The sequence below is a fragment of the Sylvia atricapilla genome, chromosome 1 (assembly GCF_009819655.1).
Source record: "Sylvia atricapilla isolate bSylAtr1 chromosome 1, bSylAtr1.pri, whole genome shotgun sequence".
Classification (NCBI taxonomy): Eukaryota; Metazoa; Chordata; class Aves; order Passeriformes; family Sylviidae; genus Sylvia; species Sylvia atricapilla.
The window spans coordinates 64,297,593-64,320,001 of NC_089140.1; the positions used below are offsets into that span (position 1 = coordinate 64,297,593).

At 42.4% G+C, this 22,409-nt stretch overlaps 1 protein-coding gene across 8 annotated transcripts in view; it reads right to left on the bottom strand.

The window, feature by feature from the left end:
- PHACTR1 (phosphatase and actin regulator 1) overlaps nucleotides 1-22,409 on the bottom strand; it is a 303,804-nt gene that overhangs the window by 8,810 nt on the left and 272,585 nt on the right. For all 8 annotated transcript variants that reach the window (XM_066324444.1, XM_066324422.1, XM_066324437.1 and 5 more), the window contains 3 exons: nucleotides 14,424-14,479; nucleotides 9,544-9,605; nucleotides 2,370-2,510 (listed from right to left, as the gene is read on the bottom strand). In XM_066324444.1, the coding sequence (XP_066180541.1) occupies nucleotides 2,370-2,510; nucleotides 9,544-9,605; nucleotides 14,424-14,479 (259 nt within the window). The remainder of the gene's footprint in view (nucleotides 1-2,369; nucleotides 2,511-9,543; nucleotides 9,606-14,423; nucleotides 14,480-22,409) is intronic.

Sequence of the window (22,409 nt, forward strand, 5' to 3'; positions counted from 1 at the left end):
GTGTGATGCTGAAAACATCAGCATCAGAGGTGGAAGGGGGTTGCTCCAGTAAGGGGTACTTGTGTCTGTCAGGAATTTTTCGCAGTGAAGAAAATCTACACTAGTATGAGTAGCACAAACCCAAAACAGGACTTTTGCAACAGCCACTGCTCCAGTCAGCAAGTACCTTTGCTTTGACAAACCCTAACTGATGGATTTTGCAAGTGTTTTTCTACAGAAAAGGCCCTTTCTGCTCCTTCTCCACAACTTTGGTTTCCTATTTCCCTTAGAAGTGGCCCAGGGGCTGCATCATCCATCAGGACAGAGTGATGGCTGTGCAGCAGCTCCAGGGCTGCCTTCAGCAGACCAAGCTGCTACTGAAGTGACTGTGAAGGGGGCCACAGGGGCGGCTGACTCCCACAGGGACTGAGATCTATTCCCCTCTTCATCTCTCATCTGTTGGAGAGAGGTAAAAATGCCCTTTTCCTTCCCTTAAGAGTCAGACCTGTTAAAGACAAACTCTGACTGAAAGCAGTTTCCTCCACCCAGCACATAGAGCAAGATTTACTGGCAAACAGAAAAGCCCATTGCCAAAATCTGTTTTTGCAATAAATCTAGTCTGTGCTGACCAGTGAAGACAGCTATTGAATCACAGCTCTGGAAGAAAATAATCCTATCTAGGATGATGCAGCTTTGTTTCAATTTTTCTGGCTATTTTTCCAACAGTGGACATAGTGTTGAGGAAAAGCAGGTCACCTGAATGCAAGAAATCAGAATACTGCCCACAGGACCCAAACAAAACCCAATCTGTCTGCTTCCTTATGCCATAAAGGGCATTAATATTAGGATGGCAAAGATCTCTTCTCCTGATGGTGCTTTTGGTTAATTTGAAGGACTTTCCTCTGACTACTGAACTTGCACATGTATTATAAAAAAAGAAAAAGTGGCATCAAAGTACTCTGCCTTAATACTAAACTCTTTACTAGGTTACATTCAATAGTGGTATTTAATGCTTGCTATTTTCAGAGACACAGGATGAGAGATCAAATCTCCATGCCCAGCTGAAGTTTCTCCATGCCTTTCATCCCAGACAGGGATCTCTCAAAGGCTGTAGAACCGGTTGGGACATTTATTCCCTCCCTCATCTAACAATAAAGAGAATAAAGCTGAGCCAATTGACTAATATTTTGTCAAACATGGTGAGGTAAAATGAGAAAAGCTAATTTAACCCAGTATATTATGGTCTAGATACAGTTTTGAGGAAGTTTTTTCTATTTTTCAAATCAGTTTATGCTACATTAACTTAACCAAAGCTAAACTGAAAAAAAATCCCTCTATCAAGGAGGAGAACAATGTCACAAAACTATACACGTCCTTTGGTTGAATTATAGAAGTATAATGGGCTGTCCTTTGTGAATAAAATCAGGAGTGCCAAAGATGAGTGGTGTGGAAATTCTGGAAATTCTGCTAAATGCTCTAAACGTTAGATGTCATGCTCTCCATTACTGAATGAGTGAGTTCCATGGCAAAGAATTGGTCAAGGCTTGAATTCAGGTATCTGAAAGTCTTTAAAATTAAAAGGGCATCATAGAGTGACTATAAGATTCGTGACTGAATCACTGAGCCTCATAGTCCTCGCTTCTTATAATGTCCATAACATCTTTTAAATATTTTTCCTGAGGTCCCATTAAGATTCTCAGCACATTACTGATATAATTGGCCAGCAATTTAATCCCTCTGCCATCTGTCAACACTAGAGACACCATTTAGTGGAGGTTCCACCAGTACTCAGAAGGCAGTGCCATCAATACCAAGCATGTGTCTTTTTTTTCATCTGCAGGTCTTGTGTGATTTCAGTTCAGTGCTTAAAATACTCTGTGGCAGAAATCCGGAGCAAAGACCCCTGTTGTAACACACTAGAGAGAAGCGACCTGGCTTTGGAGGGATGGAGGTACCTTTGCCAAATTGACCTGCTGGCATTTTCACACCCAAGCCTGTCCTGTCCTGGCACAGCCATTTCGGCACACGCTCCTGTCTCACTGCTCTGCTAAGTCTTGCCAGAGCTCTCAGCTGGCAGTACAGTGTGGTAAGACCAAAAAACCCAACAAACAAATAACAGGGCTGTAAGCAAGACCTTTCCTCAAGGGGTTTGGGATTCCGTCCTTCCTTCTTCTGGTTTCCAAGATATAGAAACCTTCTTGCCAAAGATTTATGCTTCAAACAAGCAAACAAACCTCGTGAATGGGAAAAAACCACAGGTGTGTTGGGAAGGGATGTCAGGTGGATGATCAGCTTGACAGCCATGGGCCCTGTAGGACCCAAGGGATGCTGTTTGCCATGACATGCTCTGGCTGTTTAGGCCTTGGCTCTCCCAGAGTTGCTCCACTTACCTTGTCGGCGGCTGTGAGTCGTGTCCAGGGTTTGTCCGCCCTCCTGTCGTAGTCCTGCGCGTCTGCCACTTCCACGTAGTCACTGAAGCGGATGAGGATCTTCCTCTCACGAAGCTCTTCTACTGTGGGCCTCTGACTCAGCTGCAGGTTTGAGGAAGGAGTGGAGAAAGACATCACGACTTTGCTTTTTCCCTACAGAGTGCTGCTTGGGGATTTATTTTATTGTAACCACCCTAATGATAATAAGAGAGTTTGGACATTCCCCACTGCTTTGTTTTTTATCTGCCTTTCACAGAATTGCTACCTGGGAAATGCCCTCTTGTTGTAACACCTTGAATATCATCTCACCTTGCTGCCAGAGCAGCCCACTGTTCTTTGGGAAGCTGCTGTGGCTAGACACCTCAATTCCCAGTGGAATTGATCACCCTTGGCAAAAATGAGATGTATGGCAAGAAAGTCTCCTAACCCTAACCCTGATGTCCCAGGAAGAGACAAAGAACACAACACAACTCCAAAATGACCTGCACAGGCTGTGCACTTTCCAGCCTTCTGCTGCTGTTGTCTGTACTTTTGCACTGCCTTTGGAAGAGTCAGGCCAAGGCATGGAGTGGCTCCTGCCCTGAATTACATGCAAAAGGTGAAAAACAGCTTCCTTTACCATTCTGATATTCTGCAGACCTGTCCTTACCTCCAGAAAAGGCAGGCAGGATGATTACTGCCCATTGAACTTTTAACTGTATCTATTGACAGCTGTGGTTAGTACCACAGCATATTTGACTTTTAAAATTTATGCTGCATGCTACAAGCCAAAAGAAATGGCAATGGTGGATCATATCATGTCAGGAAAGCATCTTCATTGTTTCAAGCATTTCTTTCAAATTCCACAGCAGAATAGGCAGCCACAGTGAAAAAACTCTTCTTAAACTGATGACAGTCCACAGCCAGTTACACGGGCAGGGACAGGAGTTGGCTTTCAGGGATCAATTCTCCTTGGATGCACGGCATGCTGGTGAATGTTAAAAGCAATTACACAATCGTTTCTGAAGGTGCTTCATAAATGTGTGCATGTGGCTGTAGATTAGCTGAAAAGTTTCACTGTTACAGTAGAACATTTATAACCAGGGTACATCAGGAAAAATAATATCCTAATAACAAGTTCCTACACATAGTATCATGCTCTTCCCACTCACTAGAAAGATGTGTTTGAAGTACTTTACCCTTGAGAAGGGTGGAAGGTCTAAATATTTAATAAAATGCTTGAGATTCTATTCTGCAACATTATTTATGCCCCTGAATCCACCTTTCCTCCAAATTAAGTATCTCAGTTCCCTGCATTTCATCTTCCAGGGAGAATTAAGATTTAAAACAGCCAGGATACCAAGTGAAAGGTGAAAAATCCCTCCTTTCTTCAGCACTTGGGTGGAGCTCCACCACCCTATCCTGCATCTGGCTGTAAGCCTGTGTGCTTGCTCTTGGCATGGTTGGTTGTCTTTCTCTTCTCTGTTTAGAAAAGATGATTGTGATGGGAGGTAGCAGAGGGGCTGCTCTCCTCATACCAGCATCCCTGAGCATGCACACATTAATTGGGTTCAAACACCTCAAGTGGAGAGTCTGCAGAGCTGCACTAATGCCCTGCCTTTGGGATGCTCAGGAGAACAGGAATGAAGATGGAAAAGAGATGCATTGACTCTTGTGCCAGTGCTCTGGCTGTGAAAGAGTCCTGAAATCCATGGCTGGTATCACCTAGTTCATGTGTAGCCATAAATCTACATATATTTCCATACATAAATACATGCACACAAAATATATTCAGTACATTAAACCGAAGTGCCAATCTGATCATGCTAAGTGTAATGAGAGAGACAGCCAGGCTAAGTCATTTTCTGAAAGCCATTAATTAAAGCTACATTATTTGAATAGTTAACAAATTTCTCTACTTTCTTCTCATACCATTGCAGGGATTTCTTGTGACCTAGGTGTGAGTTTGGGCTGCCCAGAGCTCCCTTAACTCTCGAATAGCTGGGGAACCAGCTTTGCAGGACAGACTTTAAGCAGCCCCACTGCAGGTGTCAGTTCAGTGTGTGTCCACACTGAGGGCACAGCTCATCTGAGATCTCACCTTGCAGTTTATTTTTATGACCTGTGAGCTGTGGTCTCTTGGGTCTAAATTGCTTAATGCTGCAGAGTCCTTATCGAACAACACCTGAGAATGAGCTCTTCTAACAGGCAAAAAGAATAGGGCACATTCAAAAATTACAGGACAAGGACATGGCCAAGGTCACGATGCAATTGTCTGCGCAAAGTGTGGTGCTTCAAGCAGGGAGAAGGGGTTCTCACTGAGCTGGACCCTTTTTAATTTACTTCTGGTGATGTCAAAGGGATGTATGTGCCTGAGTGTGTCTGGACTTTTTCTGTGCGCACTACCTGGGCATTTACATTTCTATTTCCCTATTTGTGAAGATTTGGGAGCTGAGGGAGCAGGGTAATTCTGTGGTGAGTCATTATTTGAGTGTGCACCAGGGTAAAATTCCCTTTCAAAATAAATGGATTTGTATTAATGCAAGAGCATTAAATGAGGACAGGACCTCTCATGCCTTGTCACAGGAGGTCAAATTTTCTTCTCTATATTCTGGAGTGCTGTAGATACAAATGGGCATTTTCCAGACTTTGATACTAAGGCAATTTGAAAGGGAAGGTTTAAACCCCCAGCCCCCTCACCTTTGTCCATGGCATGGGAAATGATGCAAACCCAAGCACCCTCACCAGGTAATGTGGTGGGGGAATTACTCTTCCAATCTGGTCTTGTGATTTAGTCAAATGTAAAATGCTGAGTTTGTCCCACTTCAGTCGCAAGCAAGGAAGCTTATCTCAGCATGTTATCATTGTCTGCTCTGTTACCTCATTAAAATGTTACAGTCGTTATTTAAAGAAGAAAACAAGCTGAAAAATTACAAACCCTAAGCAGCAGCACCCCCCACCCTTTTGCTCCCCACTGCAGTAAAGAAGGTAGGAGCAGGATGCGATGAAAGTGCCCTGAAGACCTTTCCCTCTGACTATAAATGCAGTTTATCCAAATTAGCCACTAACCTTTTTTTCTTCTCTGACCTTTCTCCTCCTTGCTGCCTCTCTCTCACCTCTCTCTGATGAGTCCCACCTCTCTCAAGAGTTCATTATTTTCAACAGCCTTTGCTGATGCAAGCCAGTGGAGGTCAGTTAAAGAAAAGCTTGAACATCTTCAGGCAGGGGAGACATTTCCCAGAGAGGCACCAGTGAACAGAACATTTAAATTGGACTGGGGCAAGAATTTAACAGGAGCAAAGATTTCCGATTATTGTGCAGAGTTTAAGAAACAGCCATACCTCTTCAATTTGGTAGTCAGTATTACAGCTCTGAGAGATTTCCTTTTGGAGCTAGACCTCTGAGAAAAATAAGCTATTGGCAGTGGGGGGAGAGAAATCAGGAAACAGCTCTGGGGACAAGGAAGCATGGTGCCATTTAAGAGAAGAGAAGGTAGGAAAATAATTGTATTCCACTTTGCAAGTGATTTGTAATGTGCTCTGTTAATCCAGGCTACGATTCTCTCTCTCTGTAATGGAAATCCTCAGGAGACATTCAGGCTTGTGTTACTTGCCTTGGTCCTTGGCCAAGTTTGTCACGGTTCAGAGAAGCTACGTTCTTGGTAGTAATTCATGGGGGCCCAGATCTCCATGTGGATGTGACCCATCTGTAACACTTCCAGAGGGCTTCTGCACATTCAAAGAATATTATGGGCTGGAGGTTGAGACCACTGTGTTAGTGTGTTGTTTTGATGGACTATTCCAGTTTTCTCCCTATACTGTTGGTTTAACCTAGGTTGACTCCTCCCTCCTCCAGTTGTCCATCGCTCCCCTGGACTTGCCCTTTGTCCCGCCTACTTGGATATCAATCCTTGTTTGTCCCTGCCCTCAGTTCTGGAAAGTTCTGTATTCCTCAATGCACCACTGATTTGTTCAAGTTGTATCCTCCCCTTATGTTTCTCCATTGGTCATCATTTTGTAATGATGACTCCTTGTAAACCTCTTCCAGTTTTACCCTACTGCTTAGGAATTGTACCCTCCCTCTGAGACCTCCCCTGTTTACAAGTTCTTGCACACTTGTGTTCTCTGTCTTTCCTCCCTGACCCCCCTCATGGAATAAACTTCCTTGGGAAGCACACAAGAGATCCCTCTCTGATATTTGCCTCGATGCTCGGTGCTTTGACATCAGGTGCCCCAGAGAGCAGCCTTGCTGCTGCAGGAAGCAGCTCTGCTCGACCTCAGCCCAGACAGATCCTGGTCTGGGGGAGACCACTCTCGGCACAGTCTGGGAAGGGGCTAGCTGGGATTCTCCAGAGAAAAAACCTTCCTAATCCACATGTCCTTCAAATGACTCAAGCCCGTGTGCCCAAAAGGTGCTTGGTGGGCCTGGGGGGCAGGGAGGGAGAGGACAGTGGTGGCTGGGCATCTCAGCTGAAAGGCAAACATGCTTCCACACTCCTTCCTTGGGCAGGAGGGACACGAGCTGCTGAGAAACTTAGCCAACAGCATTTGCCTTCATTTTGTTATTTGAATAGTAGCTATTCCTCATCCTAGTTAATGTGAAACTAGATGAGTTGGAGAGGATGGGAAGTGCTGAAAGGGGCAGCTCGCTATAGGTCACCTGATTTCTTTATAATTTTTTTTTTTTAGAAATTGCCTGTCCAGATGATGAATTCAACTGGATATTTATTGCTGACTTTAATAAGGCATCTAGACCTAGCAAGGTAATCTTACTTATTACAGCATGTCATGTTACAACTTATCATCATAACACTGTAACAAAATGTCAGTGCTGATGGAATTTTAAGAACAGGTTTTTTATGGATGGAGTGGGTTCTTCCCTTGGAATTGGAATGTTGCCACCAAAAAGCTGGGGATAGTAGCAGTTTCTGTAGTGCAAGGTCAAAAGTCTCATCAGTGGCTTCTACAGAACCCACTTACCTTCTTATTCCCAACTACACACGTTTACAAAAGAGGCAACACGACAGAGTTTCCTCATGTTGAATTTACCCTGCGGACACGTGTGTGCTTGAAAACTCAGTGCAAACAGAAAGGGCTGCTGGGCAACACACTTGCTGTGCTCAATTAAACTTCTGCTTGATCTGAGGTTTAAAATCCTTTGGTACTAAGACTTCAGTACAAAGCGACAGAAGGAGCTTGCCACTCTGCTGTAAACACAACGACACATCTGGGACAGGCTCATGAAAGACACAGCTGGGGAATAACAACTATTTTCGCAGGATTCACTCGGTGGTTGGCATTTCTAGTTGTTATCTAAAACACTTGCACACTTTATTCACTTCTTCTCTCTAGTGATTTCTGAGCTTTTATGATGGTGTCTTTGGTAGGTGAGAACAAAATCTGTTGTTAGATCAGCCCTGCAGTTCTTTCATTAAAATTACATGTGTCACTAGAAGAATTTACTACCCTTTAAAAAGATGATCCAAATCAAACAATGTTAAGTTGTGTTGCTATCAATCCCAGAAATGTGGGGGAGAAAAGTCTTTACTAGGGAGGAAGCCAAAAATAAGACTAGATGGTATGTGACCAGGAGTAGGGGTATGAACATTAAAGAGCCAAATGCCAGGGCCTCAGGGTGAAGCTGCTTTTGCTGTTGTTCCTACTTAAAAGCACAAACAAGACGAAGCAAGAAATCTCCCAGAAAAGTGCCGAGGTTCTGGGGCGCAGACACTGATGTGAAGCAGTGGCAGCCTGGGTGCTTTAGCTGAGCTGTGGCCTCTGCCTGTGACAGATGATCCCTGTGCTCTGCACCTTTCCTACAGGATAGTGGAGGATGGGAACCGTGTGGCGATGGCACTGGCTCACTCAGCAAGCCCTCACTTCTTAGGCTGCACATTGGGTGTGGGGAGTTTTGCTCTGAATCTCTTACAGCTGCTCCTCAAATGGCATCAAGCTCTGCATTGGATTCCTGCACGTGTTTACCCTTCAATGTACAGGGAAATTGAAAGCCTGGTAAAATGGTATTTCCAGCCTTTGCACAGAGCCTCAAACCCATGAAACATCTGCAATGCAGTTAGGATCTTTTCTTTCAGGCAGTGCTCGGAGGAAATGCAAAATCATCCCTGTCATCATGGTGAGAGATGTAAGTGTTTTATAAACAATATTATGGCTCTCTAGCTCTGGCAGACAACAGCAATATCCCCCCACTGGTCACCAAGAATTCTACCTATTTACATGAACTGAAAATAAGGCATGAGATTTTTAACTGTGGGAGAAAGCAATTCACTTCTCAGAATGTAACCTTTCCACATATATTTAGGAGACCTTTCCTTATTATTATTTATACCATGAAAGCTGTGATCACATAGGTCAAAAAAACTAAGCCACCTAAAATTGTACTGAGGGAATGGGGCTGCTTCACAAGTATGTGAGTTCTTAGAGAGCTTTCTTTACCTCTGGAGATAGGAAATATGTCACTGCTAAAAGAAAGTTAATCTGCAATAGCAGAATGGATTGTTCACTGTGTATGTTTGGGCATCCGCAGACATTTACTCCAGCTGCAAAACTGACTGTGTATATCTGAAATGACTGTGCTTCAGTTTTAAGAGTAAATTACTTTTGAATCAAGTGATGCTGTTTTCTTTGTCCTTCCCTGCCAATACAAGATTGTTTTCTGAACTATATGCTTTTTTGCAAATGCTTGTCTCTATTTAGTTTAAATTACTCAATTAACAACCTCCCTTTCCAGAAAATATTTAGCTTCCAGTTTTATGAGGGTTTTTTGGGTGGAATTTTCAAAACAGCATTGCTTTAGCTTTGCTCTCTACAAGGCTACAAAGGCCATTATATTTAGAGGAGCATTGGTCCTTGTAAATGCTGATCTCTGTCCTTCACTGTTCAAAACTCCCTCAGTTATGAAGACTAGATCTTTTTTCCTGTTGGAAATGTTACTAGCAATAGCCTGGAAAGTAGTTTCCTTCGCTCTCTGTGGACTTACACCCTGCAATTGCTGATTTCACTTAAAGATTTTTTTTTGTAAGACTTGTTTCACACTCTACTTTTGAAAATGGTGCTGAAGAAAAGGAAAAAAGGCAAACAACTGTGCAGTGGGGAGAAAGTTACAGTAGTGTCATAATAGGATCAAAGTTGTTTCTCACCTTACGTGTTAATCTTCTCTTAATCTCTCGTTTTTCCTCCTGCTCCTCTTGCTCATTCCGGGCTGTAAAAGATTTAAAAGGATCTCAGACTATGGACTCATCAGGCATGCACAGTTTGCAACAAAATAAGCCTTTCCATCAGTAAGTATATTAATGTTTCAGGCCCTCTCTGATGCACAGTATGTCCCTCTGGGGCTGGTGAATGTCCTCGATCCGTAGCTACTGCGCTTCTTCACACGCTTCATAAGACATCTACAGCTTCCTTCCTTTCCCTGTGTTGGCACTTCTTCATGTGTGTCACTTTCGAGAAGGGCTGGGCAGCAAGCCAGCTCTTCAAAAAGTGTTATCTCCCTGCCCACAGGCCTGGCAGCCTCAGGGGGCTCAGCTACGATAGGGTCGGATTCTGCAAGGTCAGTGATTGAAAAAGAAACACATGGACTTTTTTTCCATCTGCAGAATAATTTCTTGCAGCTACTTTTTGGAGATAATAGAAAAAGCACTTTGGAACAGAGGTGCCAGGCAAATTGTGCAACTTCCCATGGCATGAGCAGAGTTAAGGAGAGTGTCTCCTTCCATCACGAGCCTTCAAAGTATCACACTGGAGCATAAAAACTCATCCTAGGTCAATTAACTTTCAGCATTAAGCCAAAATATCATGTGCTACAAGTTCTTACCAGGACATGCCTCAACTCTTCTCCCTCAAGAGCTCAATAATACCTGAGTACACTAACCCTTCCTCAACTTAGGAGCAGGCTGTCATGCATCGTCTTTGCACTGACCTTTACCAAAAGTCACTAAAATCCCAGGTTTCCAGGTACTCAGCTTCTCGATCAGTTAGGATCTGTCTCCACTGCTCCGCTGATGGCTGAAATGCTCTTTACTCCAATCACACTGACACATAATAGGTGAGAGCAAACAGCTCATCAGCTTTTCCAGATCCCCTGCTGGGATCCAGTTTTTGCTCAGCTAGGACTAGCTCAGGCAGGAATAACTCTCTGCAGGGGGCATGATGGACCTCAAAGGCCAGCTGAGGATAGGTGCCTTGATTTAAATTGTTAAACTTCGGGCTTCCCTAAACTCTAGGGGGAATCCCACGTTCCCCTCTGCTGATTGCTGCAGATGGAGCAGGCACCTCCTGCAGAGCAGCAGTAACAATCCACCAGCCATAGCTTCTTCAGCTGTGAGAGCAGAAGCCAGCAGTCTCACTAGAAAACTGGGGCTTTCCCCACACAGAAATGAGACCCAAGGTTTAGAGACCACAGGAGCCTCTGAGCATGGAGGGCTAGGCTGAAAACCAGGTTTCTTGCTGCTCAGGACAGTAGAGCTGACAGTGCTATCACAACTGCTCACTGACTTCAGCAGGACTGGGAAATCTCCACCCAAGTGGACAAAGAACCTGTCAATGTTATGATGTTTTACACTACACTTCTCATCTTTAAGTGCCATTTTACCAAAAATACTGTTTATATTTTCAGAAGGAAAGAAACCAGTAAGGGAGTCAAGAGAACACAAGAAGGCAGGGAGTCACAAGTGTCTTTTTTAGCAATCACTGGAGTACCTGCACTGATAAATGTAATTTTCATCTTCCAATGGTTTCTGTCCCTACTGGGCTGGATACTCCTCTAGCAATGATCCTCTAAGAATTTTCTTCTTCCCTTCGTATCCCAAATTTGGAGGAGTTGGTCCTGCAAATTCCTGCTTTCAGACATAGCACTAAACAGAATCCACACAGGTCAGGATAGAAGTGCAAGCAGGCAAGGAGTTATGTATAAAACTTAGTAATGGTTATTAATTTTTGTCCTTGGCATCTGATGTTTTTCTCTCTTCTTCTTGCTCTCAGCCCAGCCACCCACTTTCAGAGACAGCCAGGCAGGCTTAAGACTTCAGGCAGGTGAAAGCTGGAAAATAGGAATATATTCTCCTTCAAAGCTAGAAGGTGACTTTGTTTTAGCTATTTCTTTGAAGGTAGGTAAAGCCAATCTTGTGAAGCTGCAGAAGCTGATGCTTTATTTTATCTGATGTATTCAGGAGATTCTCTGTTTCTCTAAACTTGTGTGTCAGGTTGGATGTAGGTGCAATTTTCACGCCTGATTTCTGTGCCATTGTGAAATGCCCCCCAATACAGTTTAAGGCATTCAGAACCCACCTAACCATCATCTTTGTGAGGAATTTATGCAACCCTGAATGTGCCAGACTGACAACTGGATTACTTTTATCCACCTGTGAAGTGGCACAGGGGTGGTGCCTGACAGGGGATTGAGGCATCTTTCCTTATACACTTGAACAGCAAGTATATATAACATTTTGCAAGCTGCAAAGTGTTCTTTAGTCTTCAAACTAACCCTCAGGCCTGGAATCCTCCCAACTACATGCATTTGGCCTAAATATGAGTCTTTGAATGGGGTATACTTCAGTGAAGGACCCTACAAGAACCACTTGTTTCCTTGCTGTGGCTGCTGTGATTTTACTGTTGCTGTCAGCAAGTAGCAGAATTTGGCAATGGATGCTTTGCCCTTGTAAAGATAACTCATAATTATTGCAGTAGCACAGACCGAGGAAGCATTCAATCCATGTATAAAAATCGGCTGTCCAACCATATTTTGCCTCATTTTTCCCCATCAGCATGGGCAGTAAAGCAGTTACACGTGCAATAGGAACATCATGGTACCAACACGACATTTTCATCAGGGAGATTTCAGCTTTAACTGCAGAGAAAATCCTGTTTAGTCTGCTTGAGAGCTTGGTAGGTTTTCTTTTGTATTTGTGCGTGCTCTGAGCTGGGTTTTTGCAAATTGCTTGACCTGCTTATGCAGAGAATTTATACTCTTTTTATTAGCACTTCCTAAGTCTCTCTTTCCCTACACTCCATTATATTTATTATAACGCTCCTTCTCAGAAGGCTAGAGGAATGACACAAAATGATGTACAAATCCGAAAATATTTATATTGCCTTGTTTAAGCGTAGGGCATGCTTTCTTTTTGAAATTATGTAACCATTTTAATTTTTTTCTTCCCTGCTGTGGTTTGCCAAAAGTTGAAATGCCTTGGAAATACCACATTACTCTTTCCTGTAATTAGGAAGCTGTTTGTTTACCTAGATACACATGTTTTGGGGTGGATCTGTGCTAATGCAAGCTACAAAAATTCCATTTAAGAAAAACAATATGGTTCTGGATTCAGGGTAATATTTTCAAACATCCATGTAATTTAAGAGCCTTTATTCAATTAAAAAAGAAATTGATGTTACTCAAGGGGTAATTCCTCTGAAATGTTAGACATCTTTAGGGAGCTCTGTGACTGCTGGGCTTGGCAGTGTGACCTTTAGGAATGTCTGCAAGGCGCCCAGTGTTGGAGATGCTGCTCTCTGCTGATGCTGGTTCAAAGCAGCTGCCCGAGACCCCACCTCCCCCAGTGCCAGGGCAGTGTTTGCTGGTCATGCACCAGTGCCAGGTGGTGCCTGATGTGTTTGTTCATAGGGTCCCAGGATGATAACATGAGCTGCCAGAGAATTGGCCTCTGTCCCTCTGTGCCTGAGCCTGGCATCAGTCACGTCACAGGTCCCCCCTTCTCCTGTTGTTCTGTGACTCCCCTGTGAGACAATCACATCTGGATGCGCCAAATATTTCCCTGGGTTTTGCCCCTGTCGTCCTCCAGCAGCCAGCCACTGAAGTTTGGAGTAGACAGTAGAGCATGGTTATTAAGAGAGTGCTGGTGCCAAACAAATGGCTTTTCCAGCAGCCTCAGGCTTGCCCATGCTGCTCTGCTGTCTGGTCTTTTCTCCTCTTCGCACTGACAGTGGTCTCTCTCTCTCTCTGTCTGCCATGTGTAATAACATCAGCAGATGAAAAGACCCTGCTGGGAATTAACACTATCAGTAATCTGCTAAGAATTTTATTTTGAAGTATTTGAAAAATGAATTTTGCTGATTTTCAGAGAATTAATCTTCTGCTGCCACATTTTTGTATTCTATACACTGCAGTTATTTGAGCTAGAGAAGGTGAATTATGGACCTACCTAAGGAGACATTATATATAAGGTACCATTTCAGAATACTTTTTTCTGTAGTAATTTTTGAAAACTTTCCTGGAAATATGCATTTACTAACTAAAAAATGGGAATAATTTGTTTCTTTTTTTTACTGTTTCCAAAGTAACAACATTAATTAGACAAACAGTTTTTTTAAATATTCAAAACACTTCCATGTGAGTAAAGAAACTGTAATTTTCTTCCTCTTCATTCATGAGGCTATGAAAGTTGGACTCAATCCAGCTTCCCTTGAAGTCAGTGGTAATGTATTTACTAACTTAACTTGGTTCAGGATTTCTGAATGGTATTTTGTCTCTTTAAAATTTCACATGCTGAGGATCTACCAGAAACTTTTCAGCTGATTTAAAGGGAGAGTTTCAGGGGAACATTTCAGGGAAATAACCTTGAGTCACACTGGATTCTTTTTAAAATTGAATAAAGGCTCCAGCTAGCATAGACTGCCGTGAAGATTTTTAGGAAAGCTAATCAAGCTGTGCCCTAGTATCTTTACTACAACAATTGGATGCTCATCTATGTACGTGCTACATAAAGGAGGCTTTTCAGGATAATTGACCCCCTGTTTGGAACGTCATTCAACATCTGGGGCTTTTTCTTCATAGTTTGCTTATTCTTGTAAATTTACTGACTTTGATTTTAAAGAACTGTTTCTACAGATCTAGATGTTGTTATTAGCTTCCACGCTTATTTGCACTTATGATGCCTTTTATTATTTTTGATTATTAGTAGTGATGCTTACAGAGAAGAGTTGATGTTTATAAAAAACACCAAATGTACATGAAATCTAACCCAAATGATCTGGTGTCAGGTTAAATGTCAGCAGAATCAGGACTTACGTTTCAGTATGTTCCTCTGCTCCAATTCTTCAGCAGTCGGCCTCTGGCTCAGTCGTCTGCGAAAAAAGTCCAAGATCAGTTTTTGGACCATATCATATTCTCCTCAGTTCTCTGCCTTGAAGAGTTACTTTGGGGTGTGAAAGGCAGAACAGAGAACCCAGACACTGCTCCATTATGTACTTGGTATGCTGGACCATGCGTGACACACACCATGCTTCGCTTTCGCAGTTTCCTCTGTCTCCAACCCACGAAAGACAAAATACATTATGTCATCTTAGGCATGACTCTCCCACCCCTACCCCAGGCAGAGCTGCTGAAAGCTAAGCCACGCAGATGTCTCCACTTAATTTCCTTCCCTCCATGCTGGCTTCCTGACTTGCACAAGTATTTCTAGCTAGGATCCAGCTAACCCTCTCGCTGCCCTCTCGCCAGCCTCCTGACTGTGCCCCGTTTGTTCACACAGCGTGTGAACACACACACACAGAAAAAACAAGGGACTGTTTGGCAGCACTGTGGGTAGAACAATAGCAACCCTCATCCTCTTCATCACACTCACTTCCCTCCTCGCCTCTTGCGGCTTTTATTAAATCCTATATTGAAGGATCAGTGTGACTTGCTAGTCAACCTGTATGTAATAGGGTCAAGGAACCCCACAATCTAATTACAAATGGGAGCTCTGTACATAGGAATGACCTGAATATTCAGAATACAGAGCGAGGACAAAAGCGTCTTTGCAAAACAAAGTAAACCAGAGAGATGACATCAGAAGTCAGCATTGTTGGGCATCCTCATACTCTTATCCGAGTCAATGGGAGTCTTGTCAGTGATACCAATGACACAACAAAGCCTTCTCTTCCTTCACACTTGGTCACTCAGAGACGTTTCCAACTTGAGGGCCCAGTCTCTGTCAACTGTCAGTTTCCCTGTCAGCTACTGGGCCCTGATAGGAAATTATAAGAACACTGCATGGCTTCATCTTCTGCAATGAATATTTTCCTGACCCTGGGCACAGCAGCTCTCTGAAATGGAGCTGGGCTAGACAAGAGATGTCTAATAATGGCTCCTCACCACACAGGGGCTAAGCTGCTGGTGCACACACATCCCCAGCCTTCTCCAGAGCCATTTGTGTGCCAGTTCAAGAGCCCTGCCCCTCACACTGTGTGCAGAGCACAGGGCTGAACTGGGTAGGAGCCCACCTCCTACACCAGCTGTTTGAAGGCAGAAGCTTTACAGGCACCTGATTTTACAGTCTTAAGGTTTTCACCAGCAGAGGTAATACCAGCCATATGTCCTTTGGGGGCACTTTACACCATAAAAACAAATCAGCAGAACTCAGCCCTGTTTCAGTGTAGAGTTTGGAGTCAGGAGCTTTGTCCTTTTCTCATGGCAGATTGAACATTTATCTCATTAGAAAAGTGTTAAAAGGGACAGAAACGGATCCTTAATTCAGAAGTAAAGAATGTCTGCAAAGTACTTTGAAGACAGACAGTGCTATTCAAGTGCTTGCTATTACCATCTTTAAGATACAGTAGTTGTTGCTAATGGGGGACTTTGACTTAGGACTGTGAAGCAACTAAAAGTACTTCATTTCTAGCATCACATGAGAACCAAAAAGAAAAAGTTGCCAGTTTGAGCCCCACCACATGTGTCTGCAGGAACTGTATTATAAATGTTTTTAATCCCTCATGCCATAATGCTTTTCAAGAGGATGCATCAGAGGGATATTCAGGATGAACTCCAGCCATCCAGCATGTGGATGGCTTCTAAAGAAACAAACATAATAATAAAAGGAGAAAGAAAAAAAGCCCTCCCCAAAAGTCCTCCCATTTCCAAGAAACAGTGATTAAAGGACTCAGATAACTGTTCTGTCATGAACAGTTCACACTAGGATATTTTTAACAGAAGGCAGAAGTTTTATCTACCTACAGAAGTGATTTGCAATGAGGATCACATCTTCCATGTGTTTAGTGAGGTACCTGCCATGAAGTAGATGCATTTAAACTAAGCTTTCACTGCATGTTACCAGGTCATTGCTTCCACACAAGAGGACAGAGATTTCCTCCAAGTATGCCCTTGTTATTATGTGCACCCTCTACTCTTGTGCTGCTCAGGACCTATAGACACCATGGGATTCTTCCCCACACTATCTGGTAGGGCCCCTAGTGAAAGCCAGCCAAGGATACCCATGTTCTCCCTTAAGAGTCAAATTACTTTGTAGATCCCATTATCCACCCTTTTCAGTCTGCAGAATGCTCCTGCCTAAATGGTGATCGCCACTTTTAAGTGATGCACAGCAGAAAAAGCCATGCCACTTCAGACAGATTCATTCATGGATTATCAATTACTTCTGGAGTTTTATAATCCCAACAATTTTTAATAATGTGACTTAGGCAGTAGGAAAAGCTAAGGCATTTTTCAGTGGAACAAAATCCTAATTAGTCCTTACAGTGCAAGTAGTAAAGCAGCACTGGAGGATGAAGAAGGTCATGAATAGAAGCCACGGAAGTTCCTGGCCTCCAGTACCAGTGTCTGCTTTCATCTCCATGAACTGCTGTTACATTCCCATTTCCATTATCCTTTGGGACCGACTGAGCCTGCTCCTGCTCCTTCATTGTAAGTCCTTCCTTGATGAGTCTTCAAATAAACCCAGCCCCTTCCACAGTCCTTCCCTTCCAAGCTCTCCTAATTATCTCTTTTCATGGTCTCTTGCTCATTTAATTTAATTCCTTCTCATGCTGTTACAATGACTTCTGCCCCCAAACTACTGGGGCTTTACAAACACCTCCACCAGCTCCTCAGAACAGCGCCATTTCAGCCCTGGTTTCTTTATGCCTAATTTTAGGTTTGCCAGATGTTGAACAGCTGTTAACATCTCTGTTAATATTTGAAAATCTTGATACTAGTTACAGATAATGTAAAACAAGAAACTCAAGCAGCCTCTGCTTTATTACTGTGGCTGCAAAGACACGTTTTCTTCTTTCACCCTAAATTTCAGTACAGCATCCCCAGCATACAGCTCTGACCTTGGCAAACATCAGTGGTGATAGCTCCCCTCTTCTGCCCTCCTTCTGTCCTGCCCAGAATAAAAAGTGGTTAATGAAGCCTACCTAGCTTGCAGAGGTTGATTTCAGTAGTTTGATTGCTGGCTTGCTGCTGTGCCTTGTTTCATTTAACATCACAGGGGCTGCATGAGGCAGTCAGGAGGCCACAGGTCAGGAAAAATGTGTCTCATTAGCAGCACAATCAGAATAAACGGGAGAAAATAGAGGTGGGCAAGGAGACACAGCAAAGAATGGATCTGCTTGTGCAAACTGTAAGGCTGGAGTGAGATGTGTGGTGCTGCTGTCGATCAGAAAGGTAAATGTGGCTGTTCCATCAAACTGAGTGCAGGTGTCTAACCAGGAACAGGGGAGACAGACCTTAACAAGTAACCACCTCTAACAGCACTTTCTGTATTTAAAATGCACATTGGTGAACATGCCTGATCTTCACTGTCCCATCCATACAGTTTTGAAATATGCTTCAGGCATTCAAGAGGACAGGAAAGTTTTTTTTGTAATTTGTGCTTTACAATGTATTGCTTGGTTTATACTTAACAGGTTTTTGCAATACTGATTACAACGGTTTTGCAAATACACTGTGACAAAGGTTTTACTACAAAGGAAACTGTCCTAAGACTTATGGTGACATAAGGAAAGCCTTGCTAGGATTTCAATGAAAAAATCATACCCAAATGAGATTTTCAGTAACAAATAAAAAACCTGCTCACATTTACAAAGATAAACTTGACAGCAAACCAATTTTCTTAATTAATTCTCTGCATGATCAAATGCATCACACTCTTTGTGCTAGACAGTAAGAGCTGAGCAGCTCTTCATAAGGACAGTGAGGCATATTTTGTTGTGTGCTTTTATTTTTCGTATGTTTGCTTGTTCTTTTGAATTTGCTCTGGGCTGGTCACATTATGGAGGATAAGTAAGAGTTTGGGGCCAGAAGGAACAATCATGCAAAATCAATTGCTGTAGATCTAAAACATTGGCTGGTGTGGTTATAATCTCCTCAGGGAGCAGCAGGAAAGAAAGGCAGCATTTTCACTGATGGATGCTACTGTTTGGAGCCTCCCCAGCAAACTGAGAACTCAGAATGAAAAGTTTCTGCTTCATGTGTCAGTGTTCTGCAGGAGCAATGAAAGGAAAAACACCTCCTTGGGCACGACAAAACACTTAAATGAAGTACACAGTGATGCTGACCCTGCTCTGCAGTGTGGCCACTCCCCAAGGGCTATCAGGGCAGCAGCCAACCCACTGTGGGGCCTCGGCTCAGATTTTTGCAGCCCTTTTATCTGGCAGCACTTTTTAAGCAAGATGCTGCTGGCTGCCTAGGCAGTCCCCTACCAGGAGTCATGGGTTTTCTCTCCTTGATCTCTTGTTTTGTTGTGGATGAGCTCCAAGAAAAAGCTGGTTCATGCCATCCAGCTTGTTGTTATGTGAACAGGATGATGTGGGATATTGTGTACCAGGAATTCATCTTCGCCTCTGTCCAGAGGAGAAGAAAATTTAAGAGCCTAGTGTTGGGTCATAAGCAAGTATAATGGCTGGATATAATACAGGGCTTGCTGGAAAATGATTCCCCACACACTCGCCAGGCTCATTAACTGTGAGTGTTTGCAGACACAAAAGGCAGAACTTAGCAGCTCTCCAGTGCTTGAATGGTGACATCTGGTGTGTGGGACCCATGAACAGAACTGGTGGACACGACAGGGCACAGAGCAGTATGATGAGATGTCCAGAATATCCCCAAGGTATCTGAGCCAAGTCGTGCTCACACAGCTGTTCCTCATGACTTAAGTCACCCTGATGGAAAATAACTTCTGAGCACAGTGGGGCATAACCTCTGGAGCAACTCCTGAATTTATTCTGTACATGCAAATATTTTTAATCAGCTGCAACGGGGCTCAGACTACCCTAGACATTGCTCTAACAGAGCAGTAAGTCTGAGCTGGGCACATGAGAAACCAGCTGCTACAAAGAACTACTTGTCACATTGCTCTTTAGTTGACATAAATGAGCATGACTGAAGCCAGTAGGACTACGCTGATTGACATCAGTGAAATAATTCCACATGAGGAAGATTCAATGGGAGAAAAGAGTCTTAATTTACCTTGCCTTTCCCAATAATAATAATGCTGATAGCAAAGCAGAATTGATGAAGTAAAGGCTGTCAGGGGCTCTTTGCACTCCCAGGATGTGTACAGAAAATTCAGAGAAAAATGGAAGAGAAGAAAATCTTGCATTTGCTTCTATCAGTTAACTGCTAGCAGAGGGCAGGAATGAACTCCCTCCTTTCCTTACATCACTGCACAATGAGCAAAAAATCATTGTAAGCCTGTAGGTTCACTTTCTCTGAAGTGTCAGCCCAGATTTTACCAGCCAGACTGTAGAGTCTACACAGGACTGTCATTCTCCTAAACAGGATTTATAAAATGGGATTAAATACAGTTGTATCAATGAGTGAATAAACTGAAGGCATATTAAATAGAAAATCTCTACTCAAAGAAGCAAGCGAAATATTTTTATACCAATAAAATTCTTGTATTAGACTCTATTAAATGTTTGCTAATCTGTAGGATTATCACTTTCTTTAAGCTCACTCACAGGTAAGCGTGACAGGTCTCCGGGTAGCAGTCATGATAATACACTCTATAACTCCTTTTCCTGAGAAATTAGGGCAATAAAACCATAAGGAGTGTTTGCCAAGATTCAGTTATCATGTAATGACTGCTCTCCACTTCCCTGTTGATTTAAAATATTCAGCCTCTGGGAGATGGTGACGCTTCTGCAGCTATAAAGAAGCCTGTGGCAATGACTAGAGCAGACCAATGTGGGCAGAGAAGCCTGTTCATCCCTAGGGAAATGGGTGAAGCAACATTGTGACACTTTAGCAGAGAACTAGTTAGACAATTTTGGTAGCAGGTGTTTGCTTTTGGTGGAAGTCTAAAAAATTGCCAAGATATTTAGTATCAGTTGAAGATAAAAATACTTTCTGACAGTGCCTTACTGGTAAGGTACTACTTCTACCTTAGTATCCCAGTGCATTCCCTGGACTTTTGATTGTGTTCCCTTGACTTTTGATCCAGGATAGCTACAACACTCCCATTACCCTGAGGAGAGAGGCAATGCTTTTGCTCAGCATAAGTGCACTGCAAGAAATACAGAACAGTCTGGAATGTGAGCCAACCAAATTATATTTCCCGTAACACATCTGCAGTTGTGTTTCCAGCTGGGCTCTACAGGAAAATCAGATTTACAAGTGAAATTATTCAGACTTTAATTCAGGCTCTACGCAGTCATTTACTACCCCCCAAAATTATCCTTATCCCAGACTTGATTTTGTGTTGAGAAACAGCTTCAATATAGACTTTAAAGCTCCGATTAGTCTAGATTGCAGTGAGGATTTTTTGGGAAAACTAATCAGCAAGTTTTCTGCTTGCTCAAGCATCTGTGTATGGTGAAAAATATAATCAAGCTGGCTCTTTGTTTAAAACTCTTACAACTGACCAATTTGTTTTCCCGTTCTTTAGATCATGTGAATCTATTCTTGAGTCATGGCTCAAATTATGCCATTTTTTCTGGTTAAGCTCATTGAGGGATTGAATTTTTATGATTTTGATTTATTCTTTGGAAAGTCACAAGCTTCCTGAGAAAGACCTGTCTGCCTAAAGTAGGTCTCCTGAGAAAAGAGAATCATATTCAAAAGGTAGATTTTGACAATTCATTATGTTTGCCTAAGATTAAAATCTTGTTCATCACATATGGAACAAATTTCTTTAAAATACTCAAATAAAGCAGAATTATTTTTGGCGATGAATTCTGTATTTTTTAAAAGAAATAAAGCAATGACTAGATAGGCCTATAACTCTGACTAGAAACAGTGTGAATAATGACATAGCCAGGTTGTCAGTCTTCCATTCACTATAACAGCGCAGACATCTGCATTTTCCCAAGGAATTACTTCATTTGTTTTCTAAAGATAATGCCAAGCAGTGAAACACAAATCCAGATTTTGGCCCCATATTCAATAATAATAACAACTGGGAAATGCCTACTGGTTTGTGGAACATTGCAGGATAATACCTCACACCTCAAGTTCTAAAATGGAGCCTCCTCTGTTTCATTATTGTGCTGTTCCATTACTGTCAAAGTTCTCAGCCAAATGCTGGCTGTTCACATAAAATACAATCATGTAAGTTAAAATGATTTTTTTTAAAAAAAGGCATGGCTGAATTAAGATTGTCATATCACATAAGCTTTGCAGCATTACTTCTCAATTCTCTTATCCCTAGTCCCAAGAGCAAAATATTCAATAACTGCAGTAGGAAAAAAGAACAATCTTTTTTAGAAGAGGGAATTTACTATGTATCTAATTCAAGAATGTATTTTTGGAACAATAAAAATAGGATATTTTTGAGTACTAGAAATCCAGAGTGAAAAATGTACTAAATGCTGGTTGAAAACCTAAAGCATGCCAGAAAAAACAGATGGATGTTAGGACCCATTGTAATAGAGAAAAAAATGTTCTAAAATGTCAGCGATTGTACTTCTTTTGTCTATACAGCATTGTGAGAAGGCATTTGCTTCACCAAGTGTGATAATATTGAATTAAATGCTGATTTTACAAAGCAACAGAGATCATAATTCACAGTTCAAGGTCAATCTGTGAATGACTTGAGTAGAATGGCACCAAAAATAATCAATCTGAGCTGAACAGATATGCTTGCTATCCACAGATATTATTAAATCGTTTGCTTTAAAATCTCTGTATAGTAACATTGTTTTGTCTCTGTGAACAAACATACTTATAGCAACGAATAAAAGTTACACGCTTAAAAGCAGAGCCATCTCCAAGTATGAGCCAGAAGAGCAGAATTCCCTTCTCTGTTGGAATCTTCCTCACCCTGGCTTCTGATGCTCAGGGAAGCTTGGATGT